At 36.1% G+C, this 17133-nt stretch overlaps 1 protein-coding gene across 1 annotated transcript in view; it reads left to right on the plus strand.

Annotated features, from left to right (window-relative positions):
- C6 (complement C6) overlaps window positions 1-17133 on the plus strand; it is a 117524-nt gene that overhangs the window by 88369 nt on the left and 12022 nt on the right. The window contains exons 10-14 of the mRNA XM_055245763.1: window positions 9478-9644; window positions 10986-11211; window positions 12104-12275; window positions 12571-12682; window positions 16204-16336. Of these exons, the coding sequence (XP_055101738.1) occupies window positions 9478-9644; window positions 10986-11211; window positions 12104-12275; window positions 12571-12682; window positions 16204-16336 (810 nt within the window). The remainder of the gene's footprint in view (window positions 1-9477; window positions 9645-10985; window positions 11212-12103; window positions 12276-12570; window positions 12683-16203; window positions 16337-17133) is intronic.

The following is a 17133-nucleotide window of genomic DNA, read 5'->3' on the forward strand; positions in this document are numbered from 1 at the left end:
GACATGATGTTTATAAGGAGCTTTGCAGAGTGACCAGCAGTTGTTGGCTCCTTTCACCTTTCCTCTCCTTCAGCAGTCCCAGGCTTCATGATGGCATCACCATCAACTAAGTCAGCCAAGCGAGAAACCTGGCTGTTGTCTTGGATTCTACCCTTTTTCTATATCTAATAAGTAACCATGCACAATTCATTCTACCTCCTGAATGTCTCTGCAAGTTGTCTTCCTCTTTTTATTTCCATGGATATAAAACCTTCCATGGAAGGCAAAACCTCCATTCAGTATTTCCAACCTGGATTATTTCAAAAGCCCCCTAAGTGGTCTTCCTGCTTGTAGTCTGTTTTATTCCAGTCTACTCTACAAGTTTTAATGAGAGGAATCTTCTCTATGGAAAATATTATTCATGAAACCTTCATACTTGGAACATGTCAGGTTTCATATGGCCTTAAGCATAAGTTCCCATCCTTCTCTGCACAGCTAAACTTTATGCAGCCTCCTAAACAAGTCATGCTCTTTCCTATGCCTTGCCATTATAAATAACTCCTTCCTCTCTGTAAAATTCTGCTTCCTTATTTTGCTTGACTACTTAGAATAAAGGGAAGCAGAATCACAGACATTCCCAAATTTGAAGCTTACCTTCTCATGGAGAAGACAGACGAGAAACAAATAAAATATAATATTTACTATACTAATAAATAGATAATTTTAAATACAGTATCAGAACAGGTAGATGGTCTACATACACATAACTGTTATGCATAAGCAAAATGAGAAGAACTGGCTTGAAAACTGCACATTCCTTATAGCAAAGAAGAAAAAGAGGGCACAAAGGCATATAGCATGCAAAGCAAATAATCTGGTAATATTAACCAAAATATAAATACAGATTCTATATCAGTTTATCACGTAGTAGAATAATTTAATAAGAATATGAGTTCAATAAATCAAGAACTCAGAGACAGACAGATTAAATACAAGAATTAATTAAAACAGATTTCAAAGCTAAGGTACAAAAACAAACTGAGAAACATAGTCATTATAATTATAAATAAATTATAAAATGCAAGGACAAAATATAATTCTTTAAAAATAAAATTAATAAAATTAATCACATACAAGAAAGATATCAAGTAATCTCAACACGGAAAAACATTTAGATATTAAAGAAAATTTGATGGAAATGGAATGACAAATGTAATTTAATATGTGAAAATTTGTATCCGTGTAAAAGAGATCCCAGTAACTGAAATAGAAAAACTGCATTTTTAAAAAATGCTATATAAGAATATGTCTCTGAAATAAAGGAAGAATTTTTTCTTGATTATATACATTGGAAATATTGTTCAAACATGCAACTTCAAGACAAATTCTAGAAATACATTATTAACTACTACTGGGAAAAAACTACTCAACTATAAAATCCATGCAACAAAGAGATGAATAAAAAACCAATTGGAATAATTCAGATGTTCAAAGCTAGGATATTTTAATGGAGCTTAACATAGCTTTCTGATATGGTTTGGATTTGTATCCCCTCCCATATCTCATTTCGAATTGTAATCCCCAATGTTGGAGGAGGGGTCTGGTGGGAGGTGACTGGATCACTGGGACAGACTTCTTCCCTGCTGTTCTCGTGATAGTGAGTTCTTACGAGATCTGGTTGTTTAAAAGTATGCAGCACTTTCCCCTTCACCCTCCTCCTACTACTCCAGTCATGTAGGACGTGACTCCTTCCTCTTCCCCTTCTGCCATGATTGCAAGTTTCCTGAGGCCTCCCCTGCCAGGCTTCCTGTACAGCCTGTGGAACGGTGACCCAATTAAACCTCTTTTCTTTATAAATTACCTGGTCTCAGGTAGTTCTTTATTGCAATGAAAGAATGAACTAATATACTCTCAAATTCCTATTTCTTCTAAGTGGTAAAAAGTATAAAATTGCCAGTGTAATGTAACCCAGCTGTCTGGGTTTCAGCTTTCAATTTTCAGTCAAACTCAGGATTCCTTCAGCTTTCTCCTTTGCTGCTTGTCAGGGATAATTTAAGAGCGCGTGTGTGTGTGTGCCTGTGTGTGTGTGGGGGTATGTGTGTGTGTACGCATGCACATGCATACGCATATGCATATGTGTTGGGGAAGTGTGGTCCGATAGTATCCTAGAGTCACAGGGAGAATGAGACCTTTGTTAGCATGTTTCTCTTTGCCTTGGCTAGACTCATCTGATAGGTCATTTGCCTCCTCTGGTTCTCACAATTATGCACTGGCACCTATTACCAATGTTGATGGTCCTGCCTTGGCTTTTGGTTACTAGATCCGTATCCTTTGAATCTTCCTCACAAAAAGGCCAGGCCATTTTTTGTCTACCACTCTTTCTCAAGACTTCCTCACCTTCTTCAGGCTTTAGGGAACCCCTGCCTGTTTTCTCTACATCACAGTGAAATGTGAGGGCCTTGAGACTACTAAGGAACTACTTGCTTGGGTGCCATGTTGGATACAAAAGATTCTCTACAAGGCTTGCCATTCCCATCCTACTACTTGAGAAGATTAAATGTACATGAGAGGACTTCAAAAAGTTCACAGGGAACTGGAAGTAAAAGATAAAAATAGAAAATACAAACTTTATTTATCAACATAAGTTTCATCAAGTTCAAGACACATTTGTTAGTGATGATGCCAGCCATTTAGTCCATCTGTAAAGAACTGAGGGTCCTAGGAATTTAACTGTGTCAATGCAATCTTCTTCACATTAATAACTGAAAAAAAGGGTGCCCTTTAAAGATATTTTTAAGATTAGAAAACAAAAAGAAGTTGGAGTCAAAGAAAGACTGTAAGGTGAATATCTAATAATTTCTCATCTAAAAAATTGCCCTTGTTTGATTAGAGGAATGAGTAGGAGCATTGTCATAGTAGAGAAAGTGCCTCTGGTAAAGCTTTCCTGGGCATTTTTCTGCTAAAAGTTTGGCTGTCTCAAAATACTCTCATAAGAAGATGTTATTATTCTTTGACCCTCCAGAAAATCAACAAGAAAAATGCCTTGAGCATCCCGCAAAACCATTTCCATGACCTTTGCTCTTGACTAGGTCATTTTTGCTCTGGCTGGCCCACTTCCACCTCTTGGTAGCCATTACTTTGATTGTGCTTTGTCTTCAGGACCATACTAGTAAATCCATTTTTCATCTCCTGTGTACATTTCTTTTTTAAAAGTGCTTGAGGATCTGATCCTACATGTTTAAAATTTTTATTGAAAGCTCTGCTCTTGTCTGCAGCTGATCTGGAGACAATAGTTTTGGCAGCTATTGAGTGGAAAGTTTGCTCATCTTTAATTTTTCAGTTATGATTGTGTAAACTGAACTAATTAAGATTTCTACAGTGTTGGCTCTTGTTCCCACTGTTAATCATCAGTCCTCTTCAATTAGGGCAGGAATAAGGTAAATTTTTTCCTCACAAATTCATGTAGATGGTCTACTGCTAGGAGTTTTCTCTTCAACATTATTTCTTCCCTTCCTACAATGAGTTATGAATCTGTAAACTGATTATTGCCTTGAAGTATTGTCCCCATAAACTTTTCCTAAGGCATCAGTGATTTCACCATTCTTCCACCCAAGCTTTACCATAAATTTGATGTTTGGTCTTACTTCTATTTTAGCAAATTTCAAGTTGCTCTGATAGGGACTCTTTTCAAACTGATGTCTTATCCCTCTTTGTGCCTCAAACTTGATCCTATTCAGCTATGTTATGATAAGTTAGCACGAGTTTATTTTTGTGCAAAAAAATTTGAAAGCCATGCATTGTTTTTTTCATAATACACATTTTCCATTAACTTATTGAAGAGCCTCTTATGAGCTTCTATCAAACTTCTACTTGTCAAACTATTATTTCCAAGATTTTCCCCAAAGTCTTAGGCCTGCACTAAGGAATCCATCAAGTCTATATTTTAGTTACCACATGTCCAATATTCCCCCATTCTCCCAGCTGCTCAAAATCTTTTCTACTTTTGAGAAGGAAAATGGCTATTGTATACATTTTTTATCATTCTGTGGTTGATGTTGTAAATTCTGTGATTCTGAATCCTAAAATGTTTGGCTCTTGATATTTTAGTTCAAGCATTAAGAACTCAAGAATTCTTTTTCTCTCTCAAGAGCCGGGCCCTTGACATTAAAAACAGTACCCTTCAAATATATGATTTTTGCTAGATTTATAAAAGTATACTTGAGATCTCGAAAGACAAAATTTCACTCTTTTTCTTTCTTGACTCTCTCCAGCCTGAGGCTGTATATATAGAAAGCCCATGATTCAGCTTCAATTATGAGGGAAATAATAGAGATAAAGAAAATATAAAAACACATAAAAAATAATATTAAAACATTAATCCAACAGATAAATATAGAGCCCAGGAGTAAAGAAACAGTGAGCAAAGATGAAGCAATGAGAACTGGATTCATTTACTGTATAAAACTAAGACTAAACAACAAGGGGAATAATTATTGTGTTTTTCTGCATTGCTTAAGTGTTTAATATGCTAAAGATGTAACAGCTATTTTGAAGTAACAAAATCTTGAAATTGTAATTTTTAGCAGATAGTCCAAGAAATCATACCTGATTACCATCTCTATTGTTGTTCATAATTAAGGTTAGGTGCCCTCCTAGACGTACTCACTGCAACCTGCATTCACAACATCACAGCATTCATCACACTGTATTATGTTTACTTTCTATTTCCTCCACAGTATGCAAAGTCAGGACAGTGACATGGTCTTTATATCCTCAATACATCGTACCATGTTTAGCACATTATAAATGTTTAATAGATGTGCTCATTGAACACAAGAATGCTTGCAAGAATAAATGAATGGGTAATTAACATTTATTGAACTCTTGCTATGCTCCAGGCACTGTCCTAAGTGTTTTGTGTGTGTTAACTTCTAATTCTCACAACAACTCCATGAGACTGGTACAATTATTACCCCCATTTTATAGATGAGGAAACAGAGGCATAGAGAGGAAAAGAATGAATGTGTAAATGAATAAATGAATATTTCTATTTAGCTTGAGCATCAATTTGTGAAATGAAGCTGAGAAGGTAGGTTTGGTCCATATAAAACAGGGCTTGTATGCCTTACTAAAAAAATTAGACTTAATCCTATTAAATATTGTCACTATCCCACATATGATCTACAGAATGTTAATAGGTGCTGCATGTGAAAAGGGAGTTCCATCTTTAAATTGAAAAACTTTGAGTGTAACAGTGTTTAAGAGAAATTCTCAGCTTTTAAAATTATAAAGAACATTGTAATATTTTAAGAAGCTGATATGCTATGCAGTTTTCCCCTAAAATACCTTGCCAAGAAATTCACAGACTTACTATTGAGCAGAAGACTTTACTGGATTGATTCAGTGGGAAAGCAGTAAAAATTATTAAGTAGGAAAGTAAAATGTTATTTATAGAAATTATTTCTTGCTGTGATGTATTAAGTTCATTGCATATCAACTAAATTTTCAGGCTAGACTATATTCAAGTGTTGGCTCCACTGTTGATTGGCTATGTAATCAACATCGAGTTTGATCTTTCTTCTTGTAAGTAAAATAAAAATAATAATAGTATTTACTTACGCTTATTGTGAGAATTAAATAAACAATCCATATAAATTGATGAGGACAAAGCCTAGGCTATACTAAATATTCAATTCGTGTCTGCTATAATTATTTTGTAGTTGCACAAGTGACATGTAGTAAAGACATATAATATAGGAAAATTGTAGTTGAGATTGTAAAATAAGCAAAAATATAGAATAAGCACTTCACAAAAGAACATATTTTAAAAAGCAATAAACATGAAAAGATGATAAAGATGACTGGCAATCAAAAGGATAAAGTTAAAATCATAAAATACCACCTCATGCAAATGGTGAAAAAATTTGAATTAACAAGTATCAGCAGCAGAACTTCACAACCTGCCATACACTGCTGGTGGGAGTATAAATGGGTAATATCATTTTGGAAACTATTTGGCAATATCTACCAAAGTGAAACATAAGTGCACACACACATATTTATGATTTAGGAACTCTACTAATAGGTATGCACCAACAAAAATATGCACAAACATGGAGCAAAAATAAGAAAAGCTGCATTGTTCATTTATTGAATACAACTCAAATGTCTATCAAGAGTAAAATGAACAAATTATGATATGAATTAGCTACTACTACAAACAAGATAGATGAATGTCACAAACATAAAACTGAGCAAAAGAAACCAGGCACAAAACAGTACATGTTTTATAACCTTACATATAAAGTTAAAAATATGCAAAGCTAATCTATAGCAATAATAATACAATTGGTGTTTGCATTTGGGAATGGAATAATGACTGGATAAAAGCATGAAGGAGGCTTTTGGGTGTTGCTAGAGTTCTATTTCTAGGAGTTGGCAGTGATTTTATGGGTGTGCTCACTTTTTACAAATTAATTGAGCTGTATGCTTAATGATTGTACTTCAGTATAAAAATTTACTTAAAATATGAGAAAATACTAGACTGGAATCAGGGCAACTTAGGAAACTGAGTTAATGTAGAGGAATTGACATGAGAAAATAACAAATATGGACCCCAGTTTTCAGCCTGTAGGAACAAGAGGACATTGCAAAGTTAAGAGACTACTGCAATAGGCTCCATACTGGTTTTTCAATTACCCATTGCTACCCAGATGACACAATACTGCTAATATTCCTGAATCATTTTAAATCCCCACTTCAAAACCTTGCATTGTTTCTAGGGAATGCAATTGTTTCTAAACCTGAAGAATGAAGTATAATTTCCTTGACTTTACATCCAGACTCTCTCCGTTCTGCTGTTCTTCCCTCTCCCTGGACCTTCCACTTCAACTCAAACTGATGCCTATATGTGCTGTCTCCAGAGCATGGCACATCTGCCCTGACTCCAGGTCCTTGCCCATGGTGTGCCCATGGCTTAGAAGGCCATTGTCTCCCTAATATTAGGGCCATGATCTCCCTAATAGGTCTCACCTTTCCTTCCAGGAACATGTCAGTCTTCCTTCAGAGTGCCATCCTCCCTAATTGCCAAAGACGACAGAATTATTTCATTTTCCTAACTCAGTAATTGTTCATTGTTTTTACCATTAAGTAATACTCAGCAAAAACTCTTTTATTGGTCCTTTTAATTTCCTTTCTTTTCTTCCATTTTCCCTCCCTCTCTCCCTCCCTCCCCCCTTTCTACCTTCCTTCCTTTCTTCTTTTGTTATTTCTCCAAGGTCTTGCTAGCATATTTATATAGCTATTCCATATACTCACTGAGAGTCTGAGTTCTTAACACGATATTTTATATTTATCTGGGCCTGACATACAGAAGATTCTCAACAAATGTTTATTGATGATAATTTGCCTAAAGTCAAAGACACAGACACATTGAAGAGCAAAACACATACAAGAACATAGATTTGCCTGTTTCTAACCCTGAGCTATTTCAATTAAATCATTGGACTTCAGACTTCTCAAATCTGTAATTATATCATTAAAATTTTTGGAGGATATATCACTAATATATATATGTTTACTAAAGAATTGTATAAATGTATTATTCAAAAATGTGCATTAAAATATGCAAATGTAAAAAATGGAAATTGTTTTTTAAATAGCATATATGAAACAAACAGAACTTTTCTCTTCCTCACAGTAGTGGCTGCACACACTTAAAAACAAAGTTCAGGCCGGGCACAGTGGCTCACGCCTGTAATCCCAGCACTTCGGGAGGCCAGGGCGGGCAGATCACAAGATTAGGAGACCAAGACCATCCTGGCCAACATGGTGAAACCCCGTCTCTACTAAAAATACGAAAATTAGCTGGGCCTGGTGGCGCATGCCTGTAATCCCATCTACTCAGGAGGCTGAGGCAGGAGAATCACTTGAACCCAGGAGGCAGAGGCTGCAGTGAGCTAAGATCGCGCCAATGCACTCCAGCCTTCCAGCCTGGGTGACAGAGCGAGACCTCTGTCTCAAAAAAAAAAAAAAAAAAAAAAAACAAAGTTCATTGATAAATCCATGTATTAAAAAAATTTCTTGAAATTTTTGACATGCTTTTGGTCAGCTTTGGTGTTCGTCTTATGACGTGGCTTCTGAAAAGATTGTATAAGTAGAAATATTCATTCTGTCTTTTACTAGTTTTTTTTTCTTTTGTTTGCATTATTGGCATTATCTTCAATCTGCATTTTCTTTCTGGAATCTTTTTAAGGCACTTGTTCACTTGTAAGAGTAAGCTAATGGAACAGTAAACAGAGTTACTCTTTCTTCAGGAACCCAGGCCCCTCACAGGTAACCTTTACCAGTGTCAATCCATTTATGAAATACATGGTATCAATCTAAATATGAAATAACATGACAAAGCCACTGTCAGTCTGTACATGATATATTGGCAAACTCTAATTTGGCTTCTACTTTTCTATGAAAAATAAATACAAAAACCTCTAAAATTTTCATTGTATATCTTTGTATTGTTACGCCTTATACCTGTGTTTTGTTATGCACTTCACTCTAAAAGCAGCCATACTACTTTCTTCATGGGAAGACAATTTCATGCATTTCCTAATCATTCTAGACTATCTTACTGTAGAATTTCTAAATAGTGGGGGCATAGCTAGTTCTTACTGATAAACACCAAATTAATGTCACTAACTATCACTCATATCACTAGCCTTCTTTTTATTTGCTACTATATCTTACGGCAATTCCTTATTACTAAGTCTCTATCCCTGTCAGTTAAAGTTACCATTTGGTTAGTGGAAATTGTTATGGAAATTTGTATGAAAGAGTTGTGCTATATATTTTAACAGTAAATCTCATTGTGTCTAAAGAAACATTGTGCCAACTCTTAACCTGATGGTTTTTTTTTTCTGTGTTAGTTGTGCTTTCACCTCTGTCTTTAAATATAAAATCATTCCATCATTTTTTCCCCGTAATTGGAAGTTTCACCACGACAGTCAATTGACTGGCTATCAGAAGTCATGTGACTTACCTTAGTCTGGGCACCCAAAACATATGCTAACATAAATCAGAAGCAGGGCGGTTGCCATTAAAGAGTAAGGTGCAGAGTAGTCAAGGACTGGGCTGTATTTGCATCCTAGGCCTGTCTCTTAGTAACCATGTGTTCCAGGACAAATTACTTTCGGCTTCAACGTTTATAATAACACCTACTTCTCAGGGTTGTCATGAGAATTATGTAAGATGTGTGTAAAGTGCCTGGCATCTACCAGATGCTTAATAAATGGTAGCTGTTAGTACTGTTATTATTATTTCTATTATTAAACTCCCTACAGAGAGGAGGAGTGTTCTCTTGCTTTTTCACTTAGCTTACTTAATGGAGCTACATACTGTACCATCTACTTCTCCCTTCTGTACAAATAGGCTGTTGTTTTTTTTTTTTTAGAATAGGAATTTGCAGTAAAATTAAATGGAGATTTTTATTGAAACACCTTGTAGGTTCATTTATACAGGGAGCAGAGAAATCCATATCCCTGATTCGAGGTGGAAGGAGTGAATATGCAGCAGCTTTGGCATGGGAGAAAGGGAGCTCTGGTTTGGAGGAGAAGACATTTTCTGAGTGGTTAGAATCAGTGAAGGAAAATCCTGCTGTGATTGACTTTGAGGTAAGAGTAAAAATTATTCCAGGTAAGAGATCTAAAGTAGTTCTCTAACAGCCCAAATTGCACATCACACAATTTATTTTCCATTTTCTTCTCAGACAATGAAAGAAATGCCTTTCTTTAGTATTCATGCACAATGTACCTTTTCTTAAATGTTAAATTGCATGTCTAATGCTTTTGCTATTCAAACAAGCATTCAACAGTACAGTATTTAGAATTCCTAGCATGCGTGAAACACTAGGAAATGGAACTTAGTGAATAAAAATGCTCAAACTTGCCTTGAGTAGTACTTTTTATTTTTTCATGTATACAATAAATCTGGTTTTTGTGTTCTTCTTGCAACTCCTTATTTGATGAATACTCCTAAGTCTTCATTTGTAGCTCTGTGAGATAAATGAGATTTTAGATCCATTTGACTTCCTGTTTCTATTACTATTGATTGAATTTACCAGTTTTGCATTTGTTGTAATTACATTAAAAGGTGATATTTATTATTTATGGAATACTTTACCCACGTATCAGCCATATGCCATTTAGAACCTGTTTTCCCCCAAACATATCCATATTTTTAAAAGGCCTCCAAAGAAGCTATTTGTTCATTTCATTTAAATGAAGATAAAAGATTTCAATCATTATGAAAATAGAATCATTTGCATGCAGCGTGAAGATGTATTGAGCTCTACAAGTTATGAGAGAAAAATGAGACCCAGCTGCCCCTCTGGGTACTTCCGAGTCATATTGCACTAGATGGTTATTTCTTTGAGGTTTTATGATGTTAATAAAATGAGCACTGATTTATCATTAGCCTATTATTTGTTACTGTAATTCTTCCATTCACCCTACTGGCAAGTTTATTTCTTCATTTTCTCCCACTCCACATTTTCTCATCTAACTCCAACAAAAGCCAAAACTGTCCCTGGGAAAAAAGAACATGGAAAGCTTCTCTTACCCTCTCTAAACTTTTTGCTGCTTGAATCAAATTTAATGAGGTTTCAGCAGAGCAGTAAAGAGTTGCCTAACTCTTGGTCACCTATCTCAGTGCTTTGATGCATGCATAGAATACTTAATAAATAACGTGACATATAACCAAGTAAGCAACACCTCCCATGTGGCTTCCTTCACAGTAAAATTCTAGGGAAGGTAAGTGCCGTATATATTACACCTGTCCACAGGTAGAAGGCTTTTGCCTACTGGTTCAACAGGTGCAATACTATATTCTGCAATAATCCCTTTGAAGTGTAGGATTTTCAGGCTTTCTCTCTCATTTCATGAAAGCTGGGCAGTAACAGCAACCTATTACCAAAGGGGATGTGACTGGACCTCCTCTCTCCCATTTGCTCCTAGCTTGCCCCCATCATGGACTTGGTAAGAAACATCCCCTGTGCAGTGACAAAACGGAACAACCTCAGGAAAGCTTTCCAAGAGTATGCAGCCAAGTTCGATCCTTGTCAGTGTGCTCCATGCCCTAATAATGGCCGACCCACCCTCTCAGGGACTGAATGTCTGTGTGTATGTCAGAGTGGCACCTATGGTGAGAACTGTGAGAGACGGTCTCCAGATTATAAATCCAGTAAGTATCGGGAATCTATTGTGAGGTAGATAAGTTTTCCCCTCCAAAGAGTATTCTAAGTTGGTCAATTAAAAAGAAACAAAACTTCTATTAGCAGCCTCCACCTTGTACAGGCTCAGAGGGAAGATAAACCTGCAAAAAGTGTGAGTCTCAGCTGTAACCTACCAACTATGTGACCTTGGGAAAGTTACCCAGTTTCCCTATGCCTCAATCTGTTCATCCATAAAATGAGGATAACACCAGTATCTATCTAAGGAATATGAATATATTATATATGTATTTATATATCAAGAATACATGTACAATGCTCATAACATAAAAAATCAAACATAACATCAAATAAAATATACGATTCTGATATTATAAGCCTCTTATGTATTGTAATATAGAAGGAGGATGGCTTTGTAATAAAAAATAAATTAAGCCACAACCAAAGTTTTCATACAGGACTAAGTAATTTTCATAGTTACCTCAAATCCTCCTTAGAAACGGGGTAAGGCATGGGAGTAAGAATGTATCCTACTACCTTTAAAAATGTAAGTTAATATGCATTCCGTTAAGAAGATGTTTATGTTTATACATATATGAGTGCACATTTTTAAAAGGCCTCCAAAGCCAAGAATACAGAGGCTTGTTAACAGTTGAAAATAATTCATAATTATTGCCATTTGTTGCCATTTTATTTAGGCTTATGGGAACAAAGTCTAAAAGGAAATCAGGCAATGTATCAGGCCCCTTGCACAGGTAATTTCTTTTAATCCTTAGAAGAACCCTATCATATCCCACAAAGGAAGTTACTCAGGAAAAAAGTGAGGAAACCAGGTTGGCCTCGCTTCCAAACCCAAATTCAGCTGCACCATGATCCACAGGAGTGAGTCTCCCTGTGTTCCAGATGCAGTAGATGGACACTGGGGTTGCTGGTCTTCCTGGAGTACCTGTGATGCTACTTATAAGAGATCGAGAACCCGAGAATGCAATAATCCTGCCCCCCAACAAGGAGGGAAACACTGTGAGGGGGAGAAGCGACAAGAGGAAGACTGCACATTTTCAATCATGGAAAACAAGTAAGGCCGGGTTAGGGAAAAGAATGGGTCATTTTGCCCTAACTCTCAACAACATTGAGAGTCAAATTGTTATTAGTCTACTGCTAAGTAAAGAAATAATTAGAACTTTACCTATGCCAACACAGAATATTAATGAGCCACTGGGTCTACTGCTGTGCCTTTTTCTGTGTGTAATGTTTTCTATTTAATACATATATGTATGCAATGTGTACATATGTATACACATAAGCATATACACACATGTAAATGTGTGTACATACATACATATACACACATATTTATGTTTCCCTGTTAGTGGACAACCATGTATCAATGATGACGAAGAAATGAAAGAGGTCGATCTTCCTGAGATGGAAGCAGATTCCGGGTGTCCTCAGCCAGTTCCTCCAGAAAATGGATTTATCCGGGTCAGCATCCCAAACCTCACTTTTGGTTTTAGTTTTAAAAACCTCGAGAAGTATAGCTTGTCTTTTAATTAGAGTTACTGTTTTCCTATTCGAATAACCTCCTGTTGACTTTAAAAGTACAAAATAATATTTAGAAACACTTTGCCACTCTTTCATCTTGAATTTCCTAGAGATGTCTTCATAGCCAGTTGTTAGGCTAAAGGATAGCAGATTACTTGGGTTTCTTGGAAAGATAATAGAACTTCAGTATAATATAAGATCGTATGACTTGTGAGAATTTGCAAGTAAGATCTGGCTATTTCAGAGTCTGAGCAAACTGATACCCTTACCTAAGGAATGTTTAGAGAAACACACTAGACTGGCTATAATCATGGAGGTGTTTATTCTGTATTGTTTTATTAGGTTAGAAACCTGTAGAACTCTTAAGCAGTCAAAACCATTTTCACATACATTTAAGTTTCAACTTTTTTTTACTAAGCCACAATATGTTTCTACGATTTTTTTAAAAGCTGAATACTTTTTGTCAGACAGATCTATGCCTTTAGACATAAATTGTTCAGGTGATACATGATATCTAAAAGTGATCACAGAAGGCATGCTCCCTATTTCATTTTACGTTTCTTAAACTTAGTAATATCTTTACATTAATCTTTTCCCAACTGTATCACACTTATGATAAAAGATCAACAACACTCAATTCTCTAAGGCTAGCAAATAGTTTTATTCATGGAGTGTAGTCTGGGCTAATATATCTTCCATATTCACTTGTCTTCTGCCCATGCATGAGGACCATACCTTAAAGTTTATGGGGAGGAAATATTTCAGAGGAAGGTAATTTTAATTAGTCTTTACTCTAGAAAATAGGTTCTCAAACTCTACAATATGCCAAAGGACCTGTTAAAACACAGATCATTGGGTCTCACTCCTCGAGTTTCTGATCCAGAAAGTTTTGGGAAGGGCTCAGAAATATCCATTGCTAATACATTCCTAGGTAATATGGATGCGGCTGGTTTAGGAGCCACACTTTGGGAACCAATTCTCTTGAACAAGAGCCATCAATCTATGGCCCAAAGGCCAAATTTGACCTGCCACTTAAAAAAAATAAAGTTTGATTTTTATTGGAACACAACCACATTCATATGTTTACATATCGTCTATGGCTACTTTCATACAATAATGGCAGAGGTGAGTAATTTCAACAGACGCCATATGGCCTACATATGACTATCCAGGCCACTTATAGAAAAAGCTTGCTGGCCCCTGCCCTAGGACATTATCCTTAAAATCACATATTGGCAGATCCAGATACCAAAATAACTTTTAATCTATTTCTTCTGGCTGCATACAAAGACCATTAAAATTATTGACATTCTCATTTTAAAAACACACAAAGGCTTTCAACAGTGATGCGTTATTCTTCTAACTCATTTTATAAGGTTAGATTATATATTCCCATTTTCATGGATAAATTCATTTCTTATTTTATTTTGCTCTTTACTAAAGGCCTGGTCTCTGTCTGGCAATAGTTTTTACTCAAATATAATAAAATTTTATTTTTTCCTAATAGGCATCTTCTGGAATTTCTAGTGGCAAAATGCCCCTTGTATAGATTCAAATAGAGGCAGATATGCCTAATTCCAGGCCACAGCAATGATGTTATTGCACACAAGTGTATTTATTTAATGAGTAACAGACAAGTCCAACCTCTGTAGGCAAGTGACAGGGACTTTTGGCAAGGTTTTTTGTTTAGTCAGTCTACTAGATGTACTTCCCTAAGTTTGATTATTGCAACATACACTTATATGTTACAGATTCATAAGAAACAAGAAATACAAACAAAAGTTTAAGGCAATAACTTATTTCAGAAGAAATGCAAGAAAAAATGTGCAGCCTTTGAATAAAACATCCAAATCATTAGTCCATTTCCCTTGGAAACAAAGCCTTATCAGTAATAACCAACAGTAGGATGGTAGTTTTTGTATCCAGAAAATTAAGAATCTTCTAGGAGACGAGTTTAACCATATGGCCAAGTAACAACATAAGCTGACAATTAAGCTTTCACCACTCTCAAAGTTCCCAACTTCAATTCTCAGAGAACAACTGCTTAGTCAATTCTTGGTACTCTTGCCCCTCTCGGTAAAGGAAAATTGTATTGCATTACTAGCTCCTTAAGAAGGATAATGTTTTGTATTCTTTCAGCAAAGAATTAAGGCCTGTGTAAAGATTTATGAGACAGAGATCTGGTTGTGGAGTTGCCACTAACGGATCAGGGGTGGGGCTGTTAAACGTGACAAACATTATAAAAATAGAGCTTTGCATGAGTTTCCCTTAGAACTGAAAGGACGTTGTACCTCATGATACTAGGGAAATCAAAGATTTTTGCAAAGGATGTTCTATTTGAGCTGGTCTTGAGAGAAGGGAAGAGAGAAGGTGTTGAGGATACAAGAAACAGCCAAGTGGAGACATGGAGGCATGAAAAAGAAGTTTATGTTCAAAGAATGGCAAGGTGTTGTTTTGCTAGAGTATAGGTTTTATGGGAGGAAATGGCAGGAGGTGAGGGTGGTAAAGTAACTTAAAATAAATATTCCAAACTAAGAAGTGTAAGACCCACTTTACCTTGAAAATTGTAGTGAACCGCCCCCACCCCCCAGCAATATGATAGTAGTTGTACAATCCATTAATTGGGAAAATATATAATGACCAATGGGTTACTAGGAATTGAGTAACATTTTTAAATGATCTGCACTCAGTCACAATAGCAACTGCATATGTTTGCATTATATGTAAGCTATATTATTTATTCAGTTTATAGTCACTACATGGTGAGTATATGGTTTTTCTATTCTAGCAATAGTAGGACATCCCATATATAAAGTTTTTTGGTTTCTTCTATTTTTTTTGTTTTGGGTTTTTTTTGTTTGTTTTTTGGTTTTTGTTTTGAGATAGGATTTCACTCTGTTGCCCACGCTGAAGTACAATGGAACAATCATGGCTCACCACAGCCTCAACCTTCTGAGCTCAAGCAATCCTCCCATTTCAGCCTCCCAAGTAGCTGGAACCACAGGCCATGCCACCACTTCTGGCTACTTTTTTGTATTTTTGTGGAGACAGGGTTTTGCCATGTTGCCCCAGCTGGTCTCAAACTCCTGGACTCAAGTGATCCACCTGCCTCAGCCTCTCAAAGTGTTGGGATTATAGTCATGAGCCACCATTCCCAGCAGGGGAGCAAGTTTTCAAGTTAAAAAAACAAACAAACAAAACCCTAATCAATTTAGGGAGATGGATTAGAAGAGTGACCAGTTATAAAGTTGCCCTAGTAAGAAACAATAAATATCATGAAGAAAAACAATGATGGCAACAGGAAGCAGAGAACTTTAACAGGTTTTTAGAAGTAGAAATTGAGAGGACTTGGTGACTGAGTAGATCCAGAAGTGAAGGATAGAAAGGATCAGTGTGAGTCTAAAGAGTTTAGAGAGTGTTATTCATAGCATTAATAATTTCTGGTTTCTGCTTTAATTAAGAATGAAAAGAAACTATACTTGGTTGGAGAAGATGTTGAAATTTCATGCCTTACTGGCTTTGAAACTGTTGGATACCAGTACTTCAGATGCTTACCAGACGGGACCTGGAGACAAGGGGATGTGGAATGCCAACGTGAGAACTGGGCAAACAATTTTGCTTGATTACTTTATAGAATGAATATGCCCAATATAAAAGCAGTAAAATCACATTCTTAGATCAATACATTTTACTAGTTTTTAGTAACTCTGGTGAAAGATTTTGTGAAGCAGAAAATAAATAGAAGGGCTCATTTGCTAAAACTGGATTTCCAGATATCTCCATATTTCAGTGTTCCTGCTCCTACCTATTACTGTCACACACACAGGACTGTGAAGTATGCACTTCAAAAGAAATCCAGGAAGTCTGCAAGCTGTATCTAACTACAGACATCTGCCTTGCCGAATGTTCAAATTGACACAAAATGCTGAGTCTCAAGAAGATGATATTTACACTCTTTATGTATCAGAAATGGGAATTTGTGTAAGATGGGATTTTGTGTAAGATGGGATTTTGTGTAAGATGTAGTTTTCACCAAGACACTACTCCTTGGCGCATGTTCACATTCTTTGCTGAGAAAGAGTGAATGAGCTTTAGGCTCTGCACATATCTGTGCTAGAGTAAAGTAAAAAACAAGATTCAAATAAGGCTTGAATGGGACTCCAAAGACTTATTGTGGGAGACCATGAAGCAGAGTTGAGACCAGTGTCAATTAGAATGCCCATCACTCTGCATCACTCACAGCGTGGTAACTTCCATTTGGAGAAATCCACTAAGGATAAGAGAAAAGAAAGTGTTTCTTGAAAGGAAAAGGTCCCAATGATTTCATAAAAGTTAGATGTGTCTGGAACCAGTTCTTTAGCAAGGGAACCTCAGATAATGAAACTAAAGGG

This window comes from Symphalangus syndactylus, chromosome 16 (assembly GCF_028878055.3).
Source record: "Symphalangus syndactylus isolate Jambi chromosome 16, NHGRI_mSymSyn1-v2.1_pri, whole genome shotgun sequence".
Classification (NCBI taxonomy): domain Eukaryota; kingdom Metazoa; phylum Chordata; class Mammalia; order Primates; family Hylobatidae; genus Symphalangus; species Symphalangus syndactylus.